An 18,632-nucleotide genomic window follows, 5' to 3' on the forward strand; every position below is an offset into this window, starting at 1 on the left:
GGGGCACATATTGATGTTGAATAAAAGACCTGACTGCATTGAAGCCTGCGCAACCCATTAGACACACAAATGAAGCTGACTTCAGGGGCATGCGAGTTCCCCCCAGGGCGCAAGCAGAGAGCGAGAGACGGAGAACAGCGGTAGTGATGAGTGGAATGGAAGGGGGGATGGAGAGATGTCGGAAGAGAGTTAGAAAAAGGGATGTATGTTATAGAGAGAGAGGCGAAGACGGGGGTCAGAGCTCCCTTTGGTTCCCCATCCAGCCCTGATTGGATCCACTTGAGTGTGGGAACTAGCCTACTCGTTGTTCTTTTCACCCTTCCTCGTTGGACACCATGGCCCGCTGTGTTGTGAGTGGCTGGAAGGATGAGGAGAATCAGGGCCTCTTTGTGGATTTCATATGAGGTGGCAAAGAGTTTTTTTTGACAGTTTTTGAGTTGTAAGACTTTTGTTTGGCAATTTCAGTAGAGTCTGAGGTTTGATATATATGGAGAGGATGACTCAGTTCCGCACGTGCTCGATGTTGCCCTGTACGCTTCCCTTTCCATGCTTTTGCTGGTAATTCAGTAGGTTACAGATCAGTCAGTAGTGAACCACAATTGTTCGCTGTCGATGATAGCCTCCAATGATTTTGCTGGTAATTTAGTGGGTAACGGATCGATCAGTAGTGAACCACGATTGTTGGTCTACTGATGACCGTCCTCCTCAGGATCCTGGGAACATGCTCAGGCTTAAGAGGGAAGTGTTGATTATCTGTTGAAAGTACAGGAAGTAGTGGTTTCAATCAAGGCTTTCGTTTTGATGGCAAGTTTCAGAACCTCCTTACTAGAGGGTTTGAATGTAGTGAAAATAGATTATAGAAAAACTTGTAGCAATGGGAGGTTGGTGATAAAATCCCGTTAGTAATGTGAGCCTGGTAATTTAGTACTTCAAAAGCTGCAAGGTCTTCAGTGTTTTTTGCTCCAGAGTCCTCATTTTAGTGTGCCCCAAGTGGCTACTTCCTGATAAATGTTGATGATTGCTGTAATTTGGTTTAGGGGTGGCTTTGCTAATTTGTTTTTTGACATAGATCTTCATGGACCTCTTGATGGCTCTGTTCTTGCCTCTTCAATATTTCATGTACTATTTCTTCTATTCTAAAGAAATCTATTCTCAGCGCTTTGAGACCCTCACGGGTGAGTAGTGCGCTTTACAAATGCCTTTTTGATTGATTGATTGATGGAAAGATTAATGATTTATGCCCTTTTTGCTCAAGTACTTGGCTAGTAACTTACAGCTTGGCAAGTCTCTGTTATACCTCTCATTTGTGGATTTCAAGACTAACCTGGGCTTTCTAGTTCTGGATGAAGCCTACATGTCAAATGTGGTAGGAAAGTTGCTTCAAAGTTTGACAAGCAAGGGTTCAGGGGCTGCAGCATCCAAAGTCAGTTTTCATAAAGCTGTAGGTCACCTCCAATTCCACCTGGATCTCAGACACAGTGCCTGACCGAGCTAAATGTAGCTCCCTCCTCTGCGAGGAGTAGGTGAGGGCCAGCGAATTAGCGAGGTTGAGATAGTGACCTACCTCATCTCTGGTTGTACCATCAAGCTGAAAGTTTCCATACTGTGTAATCATAAGATTTACTTGTGACCGGCCAACTGAGTTGAGCCATACACAGCCTGCTTAGAGTTCGAACCCTGCGTATTCTCTAGCCCAGGGTTTTCCAACGAGTGGCTCGCGAGCTACTAGTAGCTCTTCAGCTACCTGTAAGCAGCTCTCCTGTCTGCAGACCAGACTACTAAATTAGACGCTTTTGCTAGGTATAATTAATATACATATAGCAAAACTGAGAATGTATAGTCAAGAGGAAAATGTGTTTATTTTCAAAATTCATAATCTGATATTTAGAGAAAAATGGCTGAATTTCCAAAATATATTTAAAGCTGATATTTATTTGAGTAAGAAATCATGTGGCGCTGTAGAAACGTTTTACAAACGGTATTACCTTGGTGCCAGAGGCATTGCAGCTATGTTTGTTATGTATATCCCATGTAGAGGCATTCCATGTTGACAAATACTTTTTCACATTACTGCTGGCGACCCTGCCTGATTCACTGAGCAGTAATCTTGCCTATGGTGGCCACTGATGTAATCTTGTCTGATGTGTCCTCGATTACAACACTAATATTAGTAGCTCTTGACGGGTTTCATTAAACATAAGTAGCTCTTATTACAGTAAAGGTTGGTGTCCTCTGCACTAGCCCATCATTGATATTGAGCGTGGTTTGTTGGTCCATAATTATAGTGTCTCACGACCTGTGTTTTCCTGGCAATTGTAGGACCAGCTTGAGGAATTAGTGCAACAGAGTTTGGTTGTTCACTGGTGTTAGGAGGTGAAGGTGAGGATGAAGCAGTTGTTATGGTTGATAAGGTAGCATGAAGCTGTGCACTTAAGCAATGGAAAAGGTTATTTTCCTGGAGTACAACAAAACGATCTATGCAACACTCGTGCTCACTAGCAAACATTTTAGTGAACTAAGTGCTCAGTGTAGGACACTAGGCCCGAACCACCCTCTTCAGAGTGCAACAAAGGGTACTCTGTGATGGTGTGTGGTCTCCTGTGGGGCACAGAGGGTGCATTGGGCTGAAAGGGATACAGATGTGATCTTGATAAAGAATACTTCCTTCAGTGTGGTATAGAAGGAGACCTTAGAAGACTAGAGACTTCTGCCTCCAGCGTAGGACAGACCCTGCTCGGCTGAGGGATGTACACAACCTGTTCACCGTGGGCAGGTGAGTTTAGAACGAGTGATACATGACCCCAAACCCTTCCAGTGTGGGACAAAGGGAGCACTGAGAGAGGAGGTTGAGACAGTCTTTCCTGGTGGGACAGGACAGATGGAGCTCCATCGGGGGGAGGGGGATAGAAACTGGCCCTCTAGAGCCAGACTGCCCTATTTGGTATTGAGGTAGACCTTCCAGCGTGGGACTGATGGAGCTGTGTGGCGAGAAGGGGACAGCGTGTCCTGGAAGATGTTTAGCACCATACCTCCACCTGGTGTAGTGGGGAATGGTGGCAGAGCTCTGATGGAGAGTAGACCCGAGGGCTCAGTGGGTGGGACCCAAGCGTCACCGCTGATGACGGATTGCGTTCTCTGTGATAGCTATAGCAATACAGAGCAATGCATGGAAGGTATAAAGTAACCTGCTTGTACTGTTGTCTCTTGTGTCTTCCAGAGCTCGGCCATGAAGCCTGTTTGCTAACAGAGTCTCCCTGGGCCTCTGGCCCATCCTCCCAGGACAATGCTGATCAAGGAATACCACATCCCTCTGCCCATGAGTTTGGAGGAGTACCAGGTCGCTCAGCTCTACATGATCCAGGTAATGGTCGCTGAGGGGAGGCCTGAATGGACTCCTGGGACTCCTCTGAGCTACGAAAGCGACGGCCGCTCCCACAGGTTGGCGTGCGTGGGGCGTTGGGATAAGGTGTGTCGGAAAGACATGGCTGGGGGGAGTGACAGTTGTGGATTATCGACCTTCTCTCGCTATCAGTGGTCATACAAAGCAGTTGGTCTTTCAGCTTAGATTTCATTAAAATTCACAACTTGCTGGGCCTTGCCCACAGTTCTTGTGCCACCAAACACCTTGTCAAAACCTCCATTGATGACTAACTTGTCTCCCTTATTCTAGCTGATGATAATGTAAAACTTTCCGTTCCCCTACAGCTATCCTTGTAGCACCCACCTGGAAACCCTGTGCTTTGTGGCACCATCCTCTGACTAAGCACCTGTGCTCACTGGAGCCCAGCATAGCACTGTGGTGTCAAAAGTGACCCTTCTGATCATTCGGTGCCACACAGTCAGAGGCAACCTTTTCATGGCTGCTACGACCCAAAAGTTGATCAAAAGTTCAGCAATTTGTTTTTCTGGTTGTTCCTCAAAGCAACATGTAAGTTACTCAGTTTATTAAGCGCCTCTGGCTCCCTCTTTGGACCAATTGAAGGTGGGTCTGTCTGGTAGACCAGCTAGGCCAGATCCTGAAGATATGACCGGTAATTTGCAGCACCCTTTAGGCTTAATGCTTTGGAAATAGAATGCGATCTTAAATTTTTATCGTTCCCCAAATCATTGTCTTTAAATCAGGGTTATATGTACCAGTATTGCAAATCTAGGGATCTGATGAGTTCTAGGTCGTGATCTGCTTGCAAAGGCGTGTACAAATGCCCAAGCGTGTTGCACTACAGAGAGATCCTTTTAGTGTGTGATTTAGATGAGGGCTGAATAAAAGCTGTCAGATAAGATTCCCAATAGTATTTCAATCAATCAGGCAATCAAATTTCTTAAGCGCGCTACTCACCCGGTAGGGTCTCAAGGCGCTGGGGGTGTTACTGCTTGAAGAGCCATGTTTTGAGGCGCTTTCTGAAAACTAGGAGGTCCTGGGTTTTGCGTAAGTTGGTGGGGAGGGAGTTCCAGGTTTTGGTGGGGAGAAGGATCTGCCACCGGAGGTGGTGCGTTGGATGTGGGGGACTGATGCGAGGGCGAGGTGGGCAGAGCGGAGCTGGTGGGTCGGGATGTGGAAGTTGATTTGTTCGTTGAGGTAGGCCGGTCCTGTGTCGTGGAGGGCTTTGTGAGCGTGGATAAGGATTTTGAAGACAATCCTTTTGTTGATGGGCAGCCAGAGTAGGGATCTGAGGTGGGCGGAGATGTGCTTGTGGTGAGGGAGGTTGAGGATGAGACGTGCGGCGGCGTTCTGGATGCACTGGAGTTTTCTCTGAAGCTTGGCTGTGGTCCCTGCATAGAGGGCGTTGCCGTAGTCCAGTCTGCTGCTGATGAGGGCGTGGCTGACCCTTCTTCTGGTTTCTATTGGAATCCACTTGAAGGTCTTGCGTAGCGTGCGGAGGGTGTTGAAGCAGGAGGATGATAGGGCGTTGATTTGTTGAGTCATGGAGAGAGATGAGTCAAGTATGATGCCAAGATTGCGTGCGTGGGTGGTCCTAGGGTGGCAGGCCACCAAGAGTCGTTCCATGCTGTCTTGTTGGGTCCGAAGATGATGACTCGTTTTTTCCGTAGTTCAATTTCAGGTGTCTTGCTGTCATCCAGCTAGTGATGGTGAGGAGTCCGGCGTGTAGGTTGTTCTTGGCGGTAGATGGGTTCCTCGTGAGGGAGAGGATAAGCTGGGTGTCGTTGGCGTATGAAATGATGTTGAGGCCGTGGGGGCGGACGATGCTGGCGAGCGGTGCCATGTAGATATTGAAAAGGGTGGGGCTGAGTGAGGATCCTTGGGGGACCCCACAAATGGTCTTGGTGGCCTTAGACCAGAATGGGAGGTGAACTCTTTGGGTTCTTTCAGAGAGAAAGGAGGTGAACCAGTCCAGGGCTTTGTGGCGAATTCCGGCGTCGAAGAGGCATGTTCGAAGGGTTTGGTGGCATACGGTGTTGAATACTGCAGAGAGGTCTAGAAAGATGAGGGCGACGGTTTCACCCTTGTCCAATCTGGTCCTGATGTCGTCTGTGCAGGCGATGAGGGAAGTCTCGGTGCTGTGGCTTTTGCGGAATCCAGACTGGGAGACGTAGAGTATGTTGATGTCCTCCGGGAAGCGGGACAGTTGTTTGTTTACTATCTTCTCTATGACCTTTGCGGGGAAGGGGAGTAGAGAGATAGGTCGGTAGTTTGTGAGGTCTTCGGGCTCTGCTTTGGGTTTTTGAAGCAGAGCGCTGACTTCAGCGTGTTTCCAAATATCTGGGAAGGTTGCGGTCTCGAAGGAGCTGTTGATAATGGACTGGAGCTGGGGAGCGATGATTTGGCTAGCCCTGTTGAAGACGTGGTGGGGGCAGGGGTCTGTTGGGGAGCCAGAGTGGATGGAGCTCATGGTTGTGCTGCTTTCTTCTTCGTTGGTGGGGGTCCAGGTGTTCAGCACGTTGGCGCGGCAGGGTGCTGTGTTGTTGGCTGCGTCGGTGGTGACGATTGTGGGTGGCGACGATATGAAGCTTTTGTGTATGTCTGCGATCTTGCAGTGGAAGTAGTTAGAGAGGGAGTTGCAGAGGTCTTGAGAGTGTGGAGGGTCTTTAATGATGGTGAAAAGTTCCTTGCTGTTGTGTGCGTTGTTGTCTATGCGTTCTTTGTAGAAGGATCGTTTGGTGGTCCGGATGAGTTGGTGGTGTTTGCGCATGGCTGATTTGAGGGCAGAGAAGTTGCCCACTGATGGTTCTTGGCGCCAGGCTTTCTCAATTTTCCGGCATTCTCGTTTGGAAGTCTGAAGTTCTGCGGTGAACCAGGGGGCTGTCTTGGTGCGGGTGTTGTTGGTTTTTTTGAGGGGGGCGAGGGAGTTAGCGCATACGTCGAGCCATCGTGTGAGGTTGAGGGCGGCGGTGTTGGTGTCGTTGGTAATGGGTGGTGGAGCTTGGGTGAGGTTGGAGATCAGTTGTTCCTTGGAGATCTTGTTCCACTTGCGTTAAGGGATAGGATGTTGGTGGTGGTGGGCTTCAGGAAAGAGAAGTGGACGCAGCGGTGGTCAGTCCAATGGAGTTCGGTGGTGTGAGTGAAGGTGATGGGGCTGCTGGAGGAGAAGATGGCGTCAAGCGTGTGACCGGCTGAGTGGGTGGGTGAGGTGACCAGTTGCTTGAGGCCACGGTTTGCGAGGTTGTCCAGCAGGGCAGTGGAGTTGCAGTCGTTAGCGCTCTCCAGGTTGAAGTTTAGGTCACCAAGGAGTAGGCAGTTCGTGGAGGTGAGGGCGTGGGAGCTGATAGCATCAGCGATGGTGTCACAGAATGGGGGACGGGGTCCTGGTGGTCTGTAGATGAGGATTCCTCTCAAGGTGGTGTTGGCGTTGATGTGTATCTGAAAGTGTAGGTGCTCTGCGGCGTCCAGGGTGTCGTTGGCGTTGGTGGAAATCCTGATGGAATTTCTGTGTATTATGGCAATTCCTCCTCCTGGTTTGTTGATACGGTCTCTACGGGTGATTTTGTATCCCTCCGGGATGGCTATGGTGATGATTTAACCCTATTTTTAGTTGTTTCTTTATAAAACCCAACAACTCTGGGGGTGGAATGCCCTCCCCCTTGGAACCTCCCCAAAATATGTTCTATGAGCATATAAAGAAGAACATCTTTTGTGATCTCAGTCTCAAGTCCATGCGCTGCAGAGATGCTCGCGATTAAACTCAGTAGTTTGTACCTATTAGTGTCTCAGTGACTTTTACAACTGTTGCACTGCTTAATTTTCCTATAGGTTTAGGGATGGTGGGAAACTCAACTCATGTCAAATCCAACCCCCCTCTCCTTTTGTATCCCTTTCATTGCCTCCCTCTGCCCGCCCAGCTGATTTGAAGAGAGATTCTGCCTTTGTCGAGACACCAAAGAGGTCCCTTCTTCTTCTTGTTGGTTACCTGGAAGTTTACTGACTTCAAAGGGCCAGGAATTTCTTTTTCATCTTCTAAAGATCTTTCCCTGTTTCTGTTGCCTGTGTGGGTAATTATAAAACCTTGTGATAATCATACTGCAGGTTCCTTCTTGTTTTTTTCTGCATTTATAGATTGATCCTTATTCTGGGTATTGGTCATCTGAAATACCAAAATGGCCTTCCTCCCCACCCATGTGCCTACGGCTCCTGGTCCTCTTCTAAATTTAATGCTATGACATTTGCCCACATGTATTGGGTCTCTTCCTCTCTTCTAAAACCCCCATAACATTCTGCAGTGTTGGAAGTAGGGTTCCGCCCCCTCCGTTGAGCCGGGGAGCCTCAAACACCCCGATCGAGTTCTGCAGGTGTTCAGTCCTCAAGTGAATCCATTTTTATATGTTGATTCTTTTATGAGATTTTGCTTTATATCATTTATCTTTCCACCTTTATATTGTCTTTCCTATTTTGCGCGTTGTCCATGAAACTAGATTCCTGGATAAAGATTGGGAGCCATAGAGAATCCCTTTGACTTTGACTCTCTTTTGATTTTCCTTGATTTGGATCCCAGGGAGCCACAGAAGAAAGCCTCCAGTACATGTTGTTTTTAATCTCTTTGTGACTACTATGCCAATGTTCTGTGATATCTCTAACTCTTTTTTATGTGGCACTCAAGGCAATCTTTTTCATGGTGTAAGGTACATTGTGCCAATAGTGCCAGTCCCTGCATACCACTTACAATCCAGATGATAGATTCCTGATCCCAAGAAGGTGCCTCTGGTTTCTTCCCCGTTGCTCAGGTGCCTGGTGACACAGTTCTTTCTCTCTCTCACCCACTGACAAGGGTATATCTCCCCATCAAGACCCTGCTCTTAGGCTCACTCAATCCGAAAATGAATGTTGTCCCTTTGACATCTCCAGGCCACACTTGGTGCAGCATTTCCACAGACCGCATTCCAGAAGCCTACAGCTCATTGGCTGGCCCTTGCCTCCATCATGTGTTCACTCCACCACCTTCATGCCACGCAAAGTAACTACTTTGAGGGCATTGCCCCCTTTTCTGCGTTTGGTGGGATTCAGGAGGATTACAGGCGCACTGAGGATCTCCACAAATCCTCTCAATCGCTGTCAAGTGCTTCCAGGTGATGATGCCTCCTCTGGGCAAAGTTTATTTGATTTAGCCCTTCAAAAAAAACCTAAGAATATATTGCAATAAAATATTACACAATATCTTTCTCTAAATTGTCTACAGATCATTTCTGAACCCCTACAAACCATTAAGATCCTATAATTTATAATCGTTTTCATCTGTGAGGCCAGGAGGGTCAGGGAATACCGTGTATCTCCTGTGTCGGCACCCTTCCCTTGTTGCCTCTTCCAGTCGGAGGGCACCTCAGACGACCCACATTTTTTGCTGCTAGAGTCAGTGGCACTAAGTTCATTTTGAAGGTCCTATCATTCTGTGCTTCTAATCTGAGTGCCCTTCACGAGATGTAGAAGAAACTCGATGGGTGGCTGGCCATGCCCAATACCCAAACTTCTTCCTCTGTTCTTCAACTAAGGAGCAGAAGTGGTAAAACATGGACGCTTCATCTCAAATGCATTGTGGCATTTTGAAGGCATGATGCGTCCTGCTTACGTACATGATCTTGCTTATGTGCCTGCGTAGGAGCTCTGGCCCTTTCCTTTCTCACGTGGCTCAGACTCCCAGATCTGCCTCAAAGAGTGTAGACCCTACCGCCAGTTTATTGCAGTGTCCTGAGGCCTGAGCCCTCCTGAGGAATGGGTGGATGGAGGAACCCTGAAACTCAAAGGCAGAAGTAATCCTCTAGCGCCCTGGTGTATGGTGTGAAAAGACCTGTAGGCGGGAGAGAGAGATAGAGGTTGAGTGTAAACTATCTGTGCTCCCATAACATCCAAACTGGTGACATGTTGTAAGTATCTTTGATTGCAGCGCTCTTTGGCTCACTAGTGGTAGCGCAGGCCAAGCTCAAGGCTGCACCAAAGGTGACGGGGAATGTCAGCGAAAATCCATAAACCCAATTTTAATTCAGTTAAAACACTTCGGGCCTGATTTAGAACTCAGCGGACGGGTTACTCCGTCATGGCGGTGACGGATACCCCGTCTGCCGAAATTGAAATCCCGTAGAAGATAATGGGATTAAGATTTCGTCGGATGGGATATCCATGACTGTTGTGGCGGGATAACCCATCCGCCGAGTTCTAAATCAGGCCCTTAAAATCCAGGGAACCATATTTTAAAGTAAATTTATTATCGGGAACACATGGGACAAAAAAAGTAAAACATCAAAACTAGTCCTCCACCACCTTATGGTAGTTGGTGGGAGCTCTCAGTTATATTGAAACTGGTGGTGGACCTTTGCTGTCGTGTTAAAGGTATTGTATTGTAATCGTATTTATATAGCGCTTACTACCCCTGACGAAGCGTCGAAGCGCTTTTCGGTGAGTAGCACGCTACTTTGGAACCCAACAAGAATTAGTGATAGATTAGTATCGGGAAATAATGAGTACAGTTTTAGTATTATTATGAGTTAATTTGAGCCGCGGATATGAGAGTTTGTTAGTTAGATTGACTGGAGTGATGGAGGTGTGGAGGAGGAAAGAAATCCAGAAGTGTTAATTGGGAGTATATCCTTCATTTACTCAACCCAAAGGCTTGGGATGAGTAAAGGGGGGTGGAGGAGGGAAGAGTATGTGGAAGGGTTAGGGAGAGGCACTCGTGAAACGCGGTGAAGTGCTCATTGGGCCTTCTCGCAACACTGGGACTTGCAGAAGGCTGTCCTACAAGTCAACCACCAATGCTGCTAAATTTGTTCCGGCTGAAGTTCGGTCAGAAAAGTGACCTTTAGGCTTTTGTCTTCTGGGTGAAGCAAAACCCTCAAGTGGGGTCTGTTGCAGGTGCTGGTCAGGGGCACTTCAGTGGTCTTGGCTGGAGTCCCCTGCGAAACAAAGTATAAGATGAAAAGCAGCAGATGGCTCAGATGCTTTGGGACAATTGTCGCTGAATGATCATTAGATCTCTGTGGTGGCTCTCAGGTATTTATTTATTTTTTTAGTTGTGGTGGTCTGAAGCTGTGGTTTCGTCCTCTTTCTCAGACAGTTCTGGAAACAATATTATCTTTTAGGCGAAATCTTGACACAAACTTGGTTTATTGAATACATACCTGAAAGCTTATTTCAAAACGCAGCCTGGAGAGCCCCCTGGCTAAACATTTCTTCACCATGGCACTTTCAGTAATATGCATTAGCGCTGAACACCACCCAAGTGTGGGGTTTTGGAAATCCCCTTTAAAGAGGCCTCGCTTTGCAAAATTGTAATTAGAACAGATGCCGAAAGGCAACATTTTTTAAATTATAATTATGAATAAGCTTAACCATGCTAGTGAGCTCAGAAGACCCCATAATTCTTCATTTTAACGGTGTGAAATATACTAAACGTGTCCCGGGGTGCTAGCCTCCTAAGTGGGGTACCGTGGCTGTCCCTTTAAGGAATACCGCTGCACGCCTCCAATGAGGACCCCCGGGCATGGGTGTGCCCGCCTTTTGGCGAAATATGTATTTAGAAATTAAATTTTTGGCTTTGGAAGGTTTTTTTTTTTTTTTTTTTTTTTACTCAATGGTTGGATCGCCTTCTACCTTTTCAAATCCTTTTTGTCAGAGAGCATGTTTGTGTCACAGAGCTTGTTTTTGTCTTTTTTTCCGAGGGATGGTCTCTCTCTCTCTCCCTCTCTCTCATACACTCTCTCACGCATACACACACGCACACTCTCTCACGCATACACACACACACACACACTCATGTCTCTCACACACTGTCTCCCTCACACCCCCACACACACACACACTATCTCTCTCTCGGATGATTTTTCTTTTCTTTTTCAAATTTAAGCAATGGACAGTAAACCATCTTGCAAGGAAACCTGGACCCACTTCCAAATCGAGCCCCTGCCCCCTCAGGAAAGAGCGCTGTCCCCTCTGACGCAGTGTCCCACAGACAACCTTTGAAGCCCAGCCCCTGCCTCAGAGCTCAACGAGGCTTGCTCTAGGGGGGCACCAAGCGTCCCTCACATCCAGTGACGTAACGAAACTTGAGGGGGGCCCCTGCACATTATATGGAGGGGCCCCCTCCAGCCTCACTCTCATGCCAGGAGCTCTCAGGCTAGGGTACTGTGCTGAGTGGGCCCCCTGGTGCTCGCGCCCCCGCCCCGCCCTCCCCTTCCCCCCTCAGCACCACAAGTGCCGCGGGGGCCTTTGTTACACCACTGCTCACATCAAAGATGCCATCGTCGTCCCTACTTGTGTCAGTAAACAAAACAGAGGTTGAGGGCTACGTTGTCACTGCTTTTTCCTCTGACTATCTTACTGTCAAGTTGCTTGTCAGTTATTTTCAGGGTTCCTTGACAGTGATAGATGCTCGACTTCGGTCTTGCGTAATGTAGAAAACTTCTATCTAAATGCCGAGAGAGATAATGCCTGTTAATTAGTCCGAAAAGCGTCAGTAACCACAAGCAGAGGAATCAGACGAGCTTCTAGCTTTCCTTCTGGCCTGGACCCCGGAGCATGCATCGCCTGATCAGAAGAGGCAGTGCGTAACGATCAGGGCCGGCTTTAGGGCAGTGCGACCGGTGCGGCCGCACTGGGCGCTGACCTGGAAATGGGCACTGACCTCAGGAAGGAGCGCCGCGTTCAGCAAAAGCACCTGCTGCAAAGTTCCTTGTGTGTCCAGCTTTCATGCAGCAAAACAAATGTCAAGATAACTCTTGTGATTAATGTTCCAGCTGGAAAGGCAGATCAGAGTTTTGTCTAGTGGCATTTTTGACTCCATAAAGTAGCGCAGAGGGTTCATGTGCCTGCTGCAAGAACAGATCTGTATTTTATGTGGATAGCTGAGTGGATCCGTAAAGCTAACCTTTACCGGCGATTTAAAACAATTGAAATGTATGTGAGAGAGGGAGGGTCTATGGAAAGTGGAGGTGCACTTTTGCTGAGTGGTAGTGAGGGAATCCGAGGAGGAGGTCATGGCCGGAGGGGGGGGGGGGTGTCAAAAAAGATTATTGCACCAGAAGCCACCAGCGCCAAAGCTGGCCCTGGTAATGATCTCTGTCCAGACCCAAGTCCCTCCACCCCTCGTGGATGCTACACTCCAGACACGGGGGTGAGCTGGTGAAGCAACAGCATCGTATGACACCATCTCTGAGAGTACCGTATGTCTCTAGACTCTCCTTCTAAGATGTCATTTTTGGATCTCGTGGTGGTCACGGCTGCTTAAGGGTTCCTCACTGACGGTCTTGTCCCTCAAACGCAAATATAGGATACCTGCCAAATCTGCCTGGCGAGACACGGATCTCATTCAAAACCGCTCCGTTGGAGACAACCACATACATTTTTATTTCTGCAGCCTCAGCGACACTACCAAGTTTAATCAGATCTAATAGAAGAACAGAGGGCTTCTCAGATCGTGTCGGTAATCAGGTATAAATATTCTTCGTGTACTCCTTCTGACCAGGGCAGCAAACATCTGGGCTCGACTGAAGCGGTTTCTGAAAGTTCATCGTCTTTTTGTGGCCTCACCCTCATGGTTCTTCTGCAGATCTTTGCGAGATCCCTTTGTTACTTCTCTGATCGACTGACATGTTATCAGACCAGAGGCGAAAAGCCAGATGTTTTGGGTGGTGCTCGAAGAAGATCATGTGTTGTTTGTCCAGGTTATTGTGTCTGCAAAGGATGTTGCTGAGATTTGATGATTTGGATGTTTTCACAAAATTTACATGTGTTCCTCACAGCTCTGTTTCTCTGACCTAAACCAGATGGTTAGGGGTGCTGATTCTGTCTGGGGTTCTTTTCTTTCTGAGTTTGATGCTGATGGTGTGATCTTCAAGATGAAAGCAGAAGCTGTGACGTTCTAAAGTCTTGGAGCTTGGAGATTAAGAGTTTGCCTGACCAGAATTTAGGACCTTAGCTAGAGGTTTCTCTCATCAGCCAGTTCAGACTCATCGCTGGCAGAAACCACCACAGTTACTCAGTACTTTTCCATAGTCATGGCAAAAACAGGCCCGAAGCGGAGGACGCAACTAGTCCACCACGCATGACTCTCCTCTGGAAGGGATGCTGAAACAACGATTCCCTTCTCCGGTCCCCAGTGATGAGCATCACTGTGGCATAAAGCACCGCACCTCCTTCCAAGTTATGGAAAAAACAAAACGAAGATGGATGTTCAACATTGTACAGAATGGATATGCTCTCAGCTTCGGGCAGTTTCCTTGGAGTGAACAAGATGGAAATAGTTGACTTCTTAGCTCATACCGGCTAGGTCAGAACTTTTACACTCTACGTCATACGCATTTTTCGTCTATGCACCATGCATCTAGAACAACATCCCTGTATCTACCAGGACTGCCCCAAACCTCCCTCAAGTTAAGAAAGAGCTAACTATACACCTCTATAAAAATATTACATCATGAAGACGTAGAGCACCTGGCCTATGCTTCCAGAACAAAGCTATTTCTCAAATCACCATTTATGTGTTGTTTCCTTTGACTCTATGGTGTCTTTTTCTATGTTGATGATGTACAACTCACAAGCGTACATACTTTGTGGTGGGACTGTCGAGATGTTAGTGTCGGAACGGCACTGGAGGCTTATCCGGGGTGGACTCATAGAACAGCACAGGACATGCTGTAAAGCTGGTCTGCGGTGTCCCTCAGTGCTAGCGAGGAGGAGCTGATGCTTGTTTGCAGTGCTTAATTTGTAAAAGTATAAAGCCAGGGCTCAAGGTATTCCACTGCAGCCGGCGTAACTCTGAGCACTTGGCACTGCCACCAAATGCCAGCATTACCTTCTAACCATCACATCTAAACATGTGTTACATTTTGTCCTATTGCAGGTCACCCAAAGCTGTAGGGATGGGTTGGAAGTGCGAGTTTTTGCATTTTTTTTATATATACATTGAATTGTTAAACATGCATGCTGTGCTCAGACAATAGGCTGAAAGCGCCACCATGTGGTGTACTTTCATTAACAAGTGCCGGTGTTTATAAATAGGAGCTGGTGCGGAGCACTGGCAAACACTGGCACAAATTTAGCTCTGCTGGTTTGCTGATCTTTGGTAAATGGTCTTTCATTTGATGAGGATGGTGCTCTCCCTGTATCACCTTAGAACGGAAAAACAACTGGACTGCTGACGAGAATACTGCACTGCTAATAGTGAAACAGGCGCAGACTCTCTGGTCAGATATACATCAAAAACAGGAGCCCTACTCAGACGTGTGGGCTAATCCTCCGTTCTAGAAAATGCACAAGGATTTTTGCTGAATATCCCTCACCCATCCGGGTTACACCTTGGTGGCATGCTTCATCATTGGGTCCTTCCGGTTCCGCTGCGGAGCAGGGCGTGCAGCTAGCTGCTCGTTACACAGGAGCACTGTATCTTATATACAAAATGATGGAGGATAGGCGTTGGAGGGGCTTTTTATGAAGTTAAAAATACCTGTCTGGTAGGAAAACTGTGTTTTATTCCGTCCTCCAAGCGGTGTGATTTAAAATGGAAAGAAAAGGAGAAAGGGTTCTTGGATTTATTGACCCTACTTTATAATTGGTCTAGCGTTTCAAGCCCCTCCCTGCGGCTTTCGTCGGGACCAAGGAATTGCAATCCCCGACGCCACTCCTAGTTCAAACGGATGTCATCTCAAAGTGTTATGACTTTGCACGCTGCATGCAAATGTAAATAAGCCATACACCGACTTGGTGTTGCGTTCTGTGTTTATACATAAAAAGCAACAGTATTGCTTCATAGGTCTTCCGGTGGCGAGACGAGGCTGTGGTCGCACTCGCATCAAGGTCTCGTCTGCTATAGTAACCTGAAATTGCATCACCGGTGCCTGCATGTGCATGTTGAAAATTAAGTGAAAAACAAAGTGCGGCTGATTTTCTATTCGGTTCCACTGAGGTGGCATCAGCGCCGAGAAACAGAGCACAAATCAGTTCTAGAAGCAGGCACTGTCTTCTCTTTGCCTTTGCTCGTGCACATTGTTCGCTTCGTGATATTGATCTGATCATGGGGCTGTGCACCATCCTTCCTAAGATCATCCAGGATACCTCCTTGATTGTACCCCTAAACTTCCCAATGATGCAGATCCAGAAAGGGCTCAGCATCCTTCAAGATCCACTGACCCTAACTGGAGCAGAAAGGATGGCCAGGAAAATTGGACGAGCTGCGAGGAGGTACAGAGAGCCGGTCACTGCAGTACAAGGGTCAGATATAGAGACTGAGGGCCTGAGTTAGATTTCAGAGAATGGGTTAGTCTGTCACAGCGATGATGGATATCACATCCGCCGAAATATAAATCCCATTATTTCCTATGGGATTTATATTTCATCGGACGGGATATCCATTACCCTTGCGATGGGGTAACCCGTCTGTCAAAATCTAAAGCAGACCTCAGTGTTCATAAAACCATTTGCATTGTTAAGAGTTCCACAGTCTTTCAAGTGTTTTCTGTGCTTCTTCTGCACTTAAGGCATCTCCCGCTGTAGGAAAGTCCCCTCTTTCTAGCTTGGTTACCCCCACTTTTGGCCTGTTTGTCAGTGTGTTTGACTGTGTTCACTGGGAACCTGCTAACCAGGATCCCAGTGATTATGCTCTCTCCTCTAAATTTAGTTGCTGGTAACTTTTTATCCCCACAATTGGCATACTTGTGCCCCTATGTAAGTCTCTAGTATGTGGTACCTAGGTACCCAGGGTGTTAGGGTTCCAGATGATCCCTATGGGCTGCAGCAGTTATTCTGCCACCCATAGGGAGCCCATGCAAAGGGTTCTGCAGGACTGCCATTGCAGTCTGTGTGAACCGGGTGCACACACACACACACAGTTTCACTACAGGTCACTGCACCAGGTCACTATAAGTCACCCCTATCATAGGCACTCTCAGCCCAGAGGGCAAAGTGCAGGGACCTGTGTGTGAGGGTACCCCTTCACTAGCAGAGGTGCCCCCACAAACTCCAGCCCCATTTTACTGGACTCCATTTTATATGTGTACTGGACATAGGCCACTACCTATGTCCAGCTACATAATGGTAACTCCGAATCTGGGCATGTTTGGTATCAAACATGTCGGAATCATACCCCAATACTGTTGCAAGTATTGGAAGTATGATTCCAAGCACTCTGGGGGCTCCTTAGAGGAACCCAGCATTACTACCACCAGTCTTACAGGGTTTTCCGGGCAGCCCAGCTGGTGCCACCCCTCTGACAGGTTTCTGCCCCCCCCTGCTGCTTGATCTGATCCAGCCCAGGAAGGCAGAACAAAGGATTTCCTTTGGGAGAGGGAGGTAACACCCTCTCCCTTTGGAAATAGGTGTGACTGGCATGGGAGGGGTCGCCACCCCAAGCTACTGGCTTGCTTTGAAGGGCACATTTGGTGCCCTCCGTGCATAAACCAGTCCACACCAGTTCAGGGACCCCCAGTCTCTGCTCTGGCATGAAACTGGACAATGGAAAGGGGAGTGATACTCCCCTGTCCATCACCACCCCATGGGTGGTGCCCAGAGCTCCTCCAGAGGGTCCCTGGGTTCTGCCATCTTGATTCTAAGGTTGGCAGGGAACTCTGGGAGCATCTGATTGGCCAGGCCAGGCAGGTGACATCAGAGACCCCTCCTGATAGGTGCTTACCTGGTTAGGTGACTAATCTCCCTTTCAGGGCTATTGAGGGTCTCTCTCTTGGGTGGGTCCTTCATTTTGACTTCTGACCTCCAGAACTGCGACTGGAACCTCCAGGACCCGACAAGCTGCTTCCAAGAAGAAAGGATTCTTCAGCAACATCGTTTCCGGGGCTCCTGCCAGCTTTGCAACAATTTCCTCACCGTGCATCCTCAGAAGACTGCAACTCTTCAGCCTGCACAAGAAGAAGAAGGAATCTCCCTTGGAGTGAAGGAGTCGCTCCTCTGCAACCGCAGGCACCTGCTGCAACGACAACCGGCTGCCTGGATCTCCTCTCATCCTGAGCTGTGTGGATCCTGCATCATGGGTGGTGGTCCGGAGTAGTCCTCTTGGTCCTCTTTGCCAGCTGTCCAACTTTGGTGGAGGTAAGCCTTTGCCTTCCCACACAGGATAGTACCCCCATGCACTGCATCTCTTGCAGCTGCCAAGGCTTGTTTGCATCTCCTCCAAGGGATCTTCAGGCGATATGTAGCTCCAGCTCACAGCACTCCATCCTGCAAAGAACAGGCTCCTGCGGTGTGGGATCCTCTTTTGTAGTGCTGTGTGGGTTCCATCTGCGACTCCTGTGTCCCCGTCCTGTGGGACTCCTGTGGGTGCTGCCTCTGCTCCTGTGGACTCTCTGTGACGCTGAGGGCCCCCTGTGACTCCCCCTCCTGGGCCTTGCTGGTCCCTGGCAGCACCTCTTTTCCACTAACGCAAGTTTGCCTTTGCCAAGGCTTGTTGGTGGAAATCCTGCACCAACACCCATCTGCAATCTTCCTTCCAGCGTGGGACTCCATCTGCATCCATCAGGAGCTCTTTACCAGCTCCAGGGCTGCAGTGCTGACCTGTTCTTCAGTACCATCGACCAACTCCTGCAAGTACAGCTGGGTGGGTAGTACCTCCTACTCCTCCTGGACTCCACTGTGACCCTTGGACTTGGTCCCCTCTCTCCACAGGTCTTCTTCCTTCAGGAATCCACTGCTGGTTTTCTTGCAGGATGGTCTGGGTGTCTTCTTTTTCTTCTTTTACTCCTTTTGGGTGGTTTGGGGAAAATCCAATGTTTTACTCCTGCTTTCCTGGTCGCTGGGGAGTACTGTGTTACTTACCTTTGTGATTCTCTAGTACTCCTAGCTCCCCGCTACACATTTTACTTACCTAGGTGGGAGTACCTTGTTCGCATTACAATTTTTTGGTATATGGTTTGTGCTCCCCCTAGTGTCACTATTGGTTATTACTGTTTGCACTGTTTTCTAACCTTTTCTATGCCGGTTTCTGATTGCTAGTGTATATATTTAGTGTATTACTCACCTCCCAAGGGTGGGTCACCTGGCTAGTATTTTGTGGTGATTTGTGCCAAAAATAAAGTACCTTTATTTTTGTACAACTGGGTGTTTTCTTTCATGTGTGTGAGTGCTGTGTGACTACAGTGGTATTGCATGAGCTTTGCATGTCTCCTAGTTCAGCCTTGGCTGCTCATCCACAGCTACCTCTAGAGAGCCTGGTTTCTAGACACTGTCTACACTTCACTTAGAGGGGATA

The 18,632-nt window shown here is 48.1% G+C and overlaps 1 protein-coding gene across 4 annotated transcripts in view; it reads left to right on the forward strand.

Annotated features, from left to right (window-relative positions):
- Positions 1–18,632, forward strand: part of PITPNM1 (phosphatidylinositol transfer protein membrane associated 1) — a 317,763-nt gene that overhangs the window by 148,935 nt on the left and 150,196 nt on the right. For all 4 annotated transcript variants that reach the window (XM_069232915.1, XM_069232914.1, XM_069232917.1 and 1 more), the window contains exon 2: positions 3,218–3,361. In XM_069232915.1, coding sequence (XP_069089016.1) covers positions 3,284–3,361 — 78 coding nt within the window. In that variant the 5' untranslated portion in view covers positions 3,218–3,283. The remainder of the gene's footprint in view (positions 1–3,217; positions 3,362–18,632) is intronic.

The sequence above is a fragment of the Pleurodeles waltl genome, chromosome 4_2 (genome assembly GCF_031143425.1).
Source record: "Pleurodeles waltl isolate 20211129_DDA chromosome 4_2, aPleWal1.hap1.20221129, whole genome shotgun sequence".
Classification (NCBI taxonomy): domain Eukaryota; kingdom Metazoa; phylum Chordata; class Amphibia; order Caudata; family Salamandridae; genus Pleurodeles; species Pleurodeles waltl.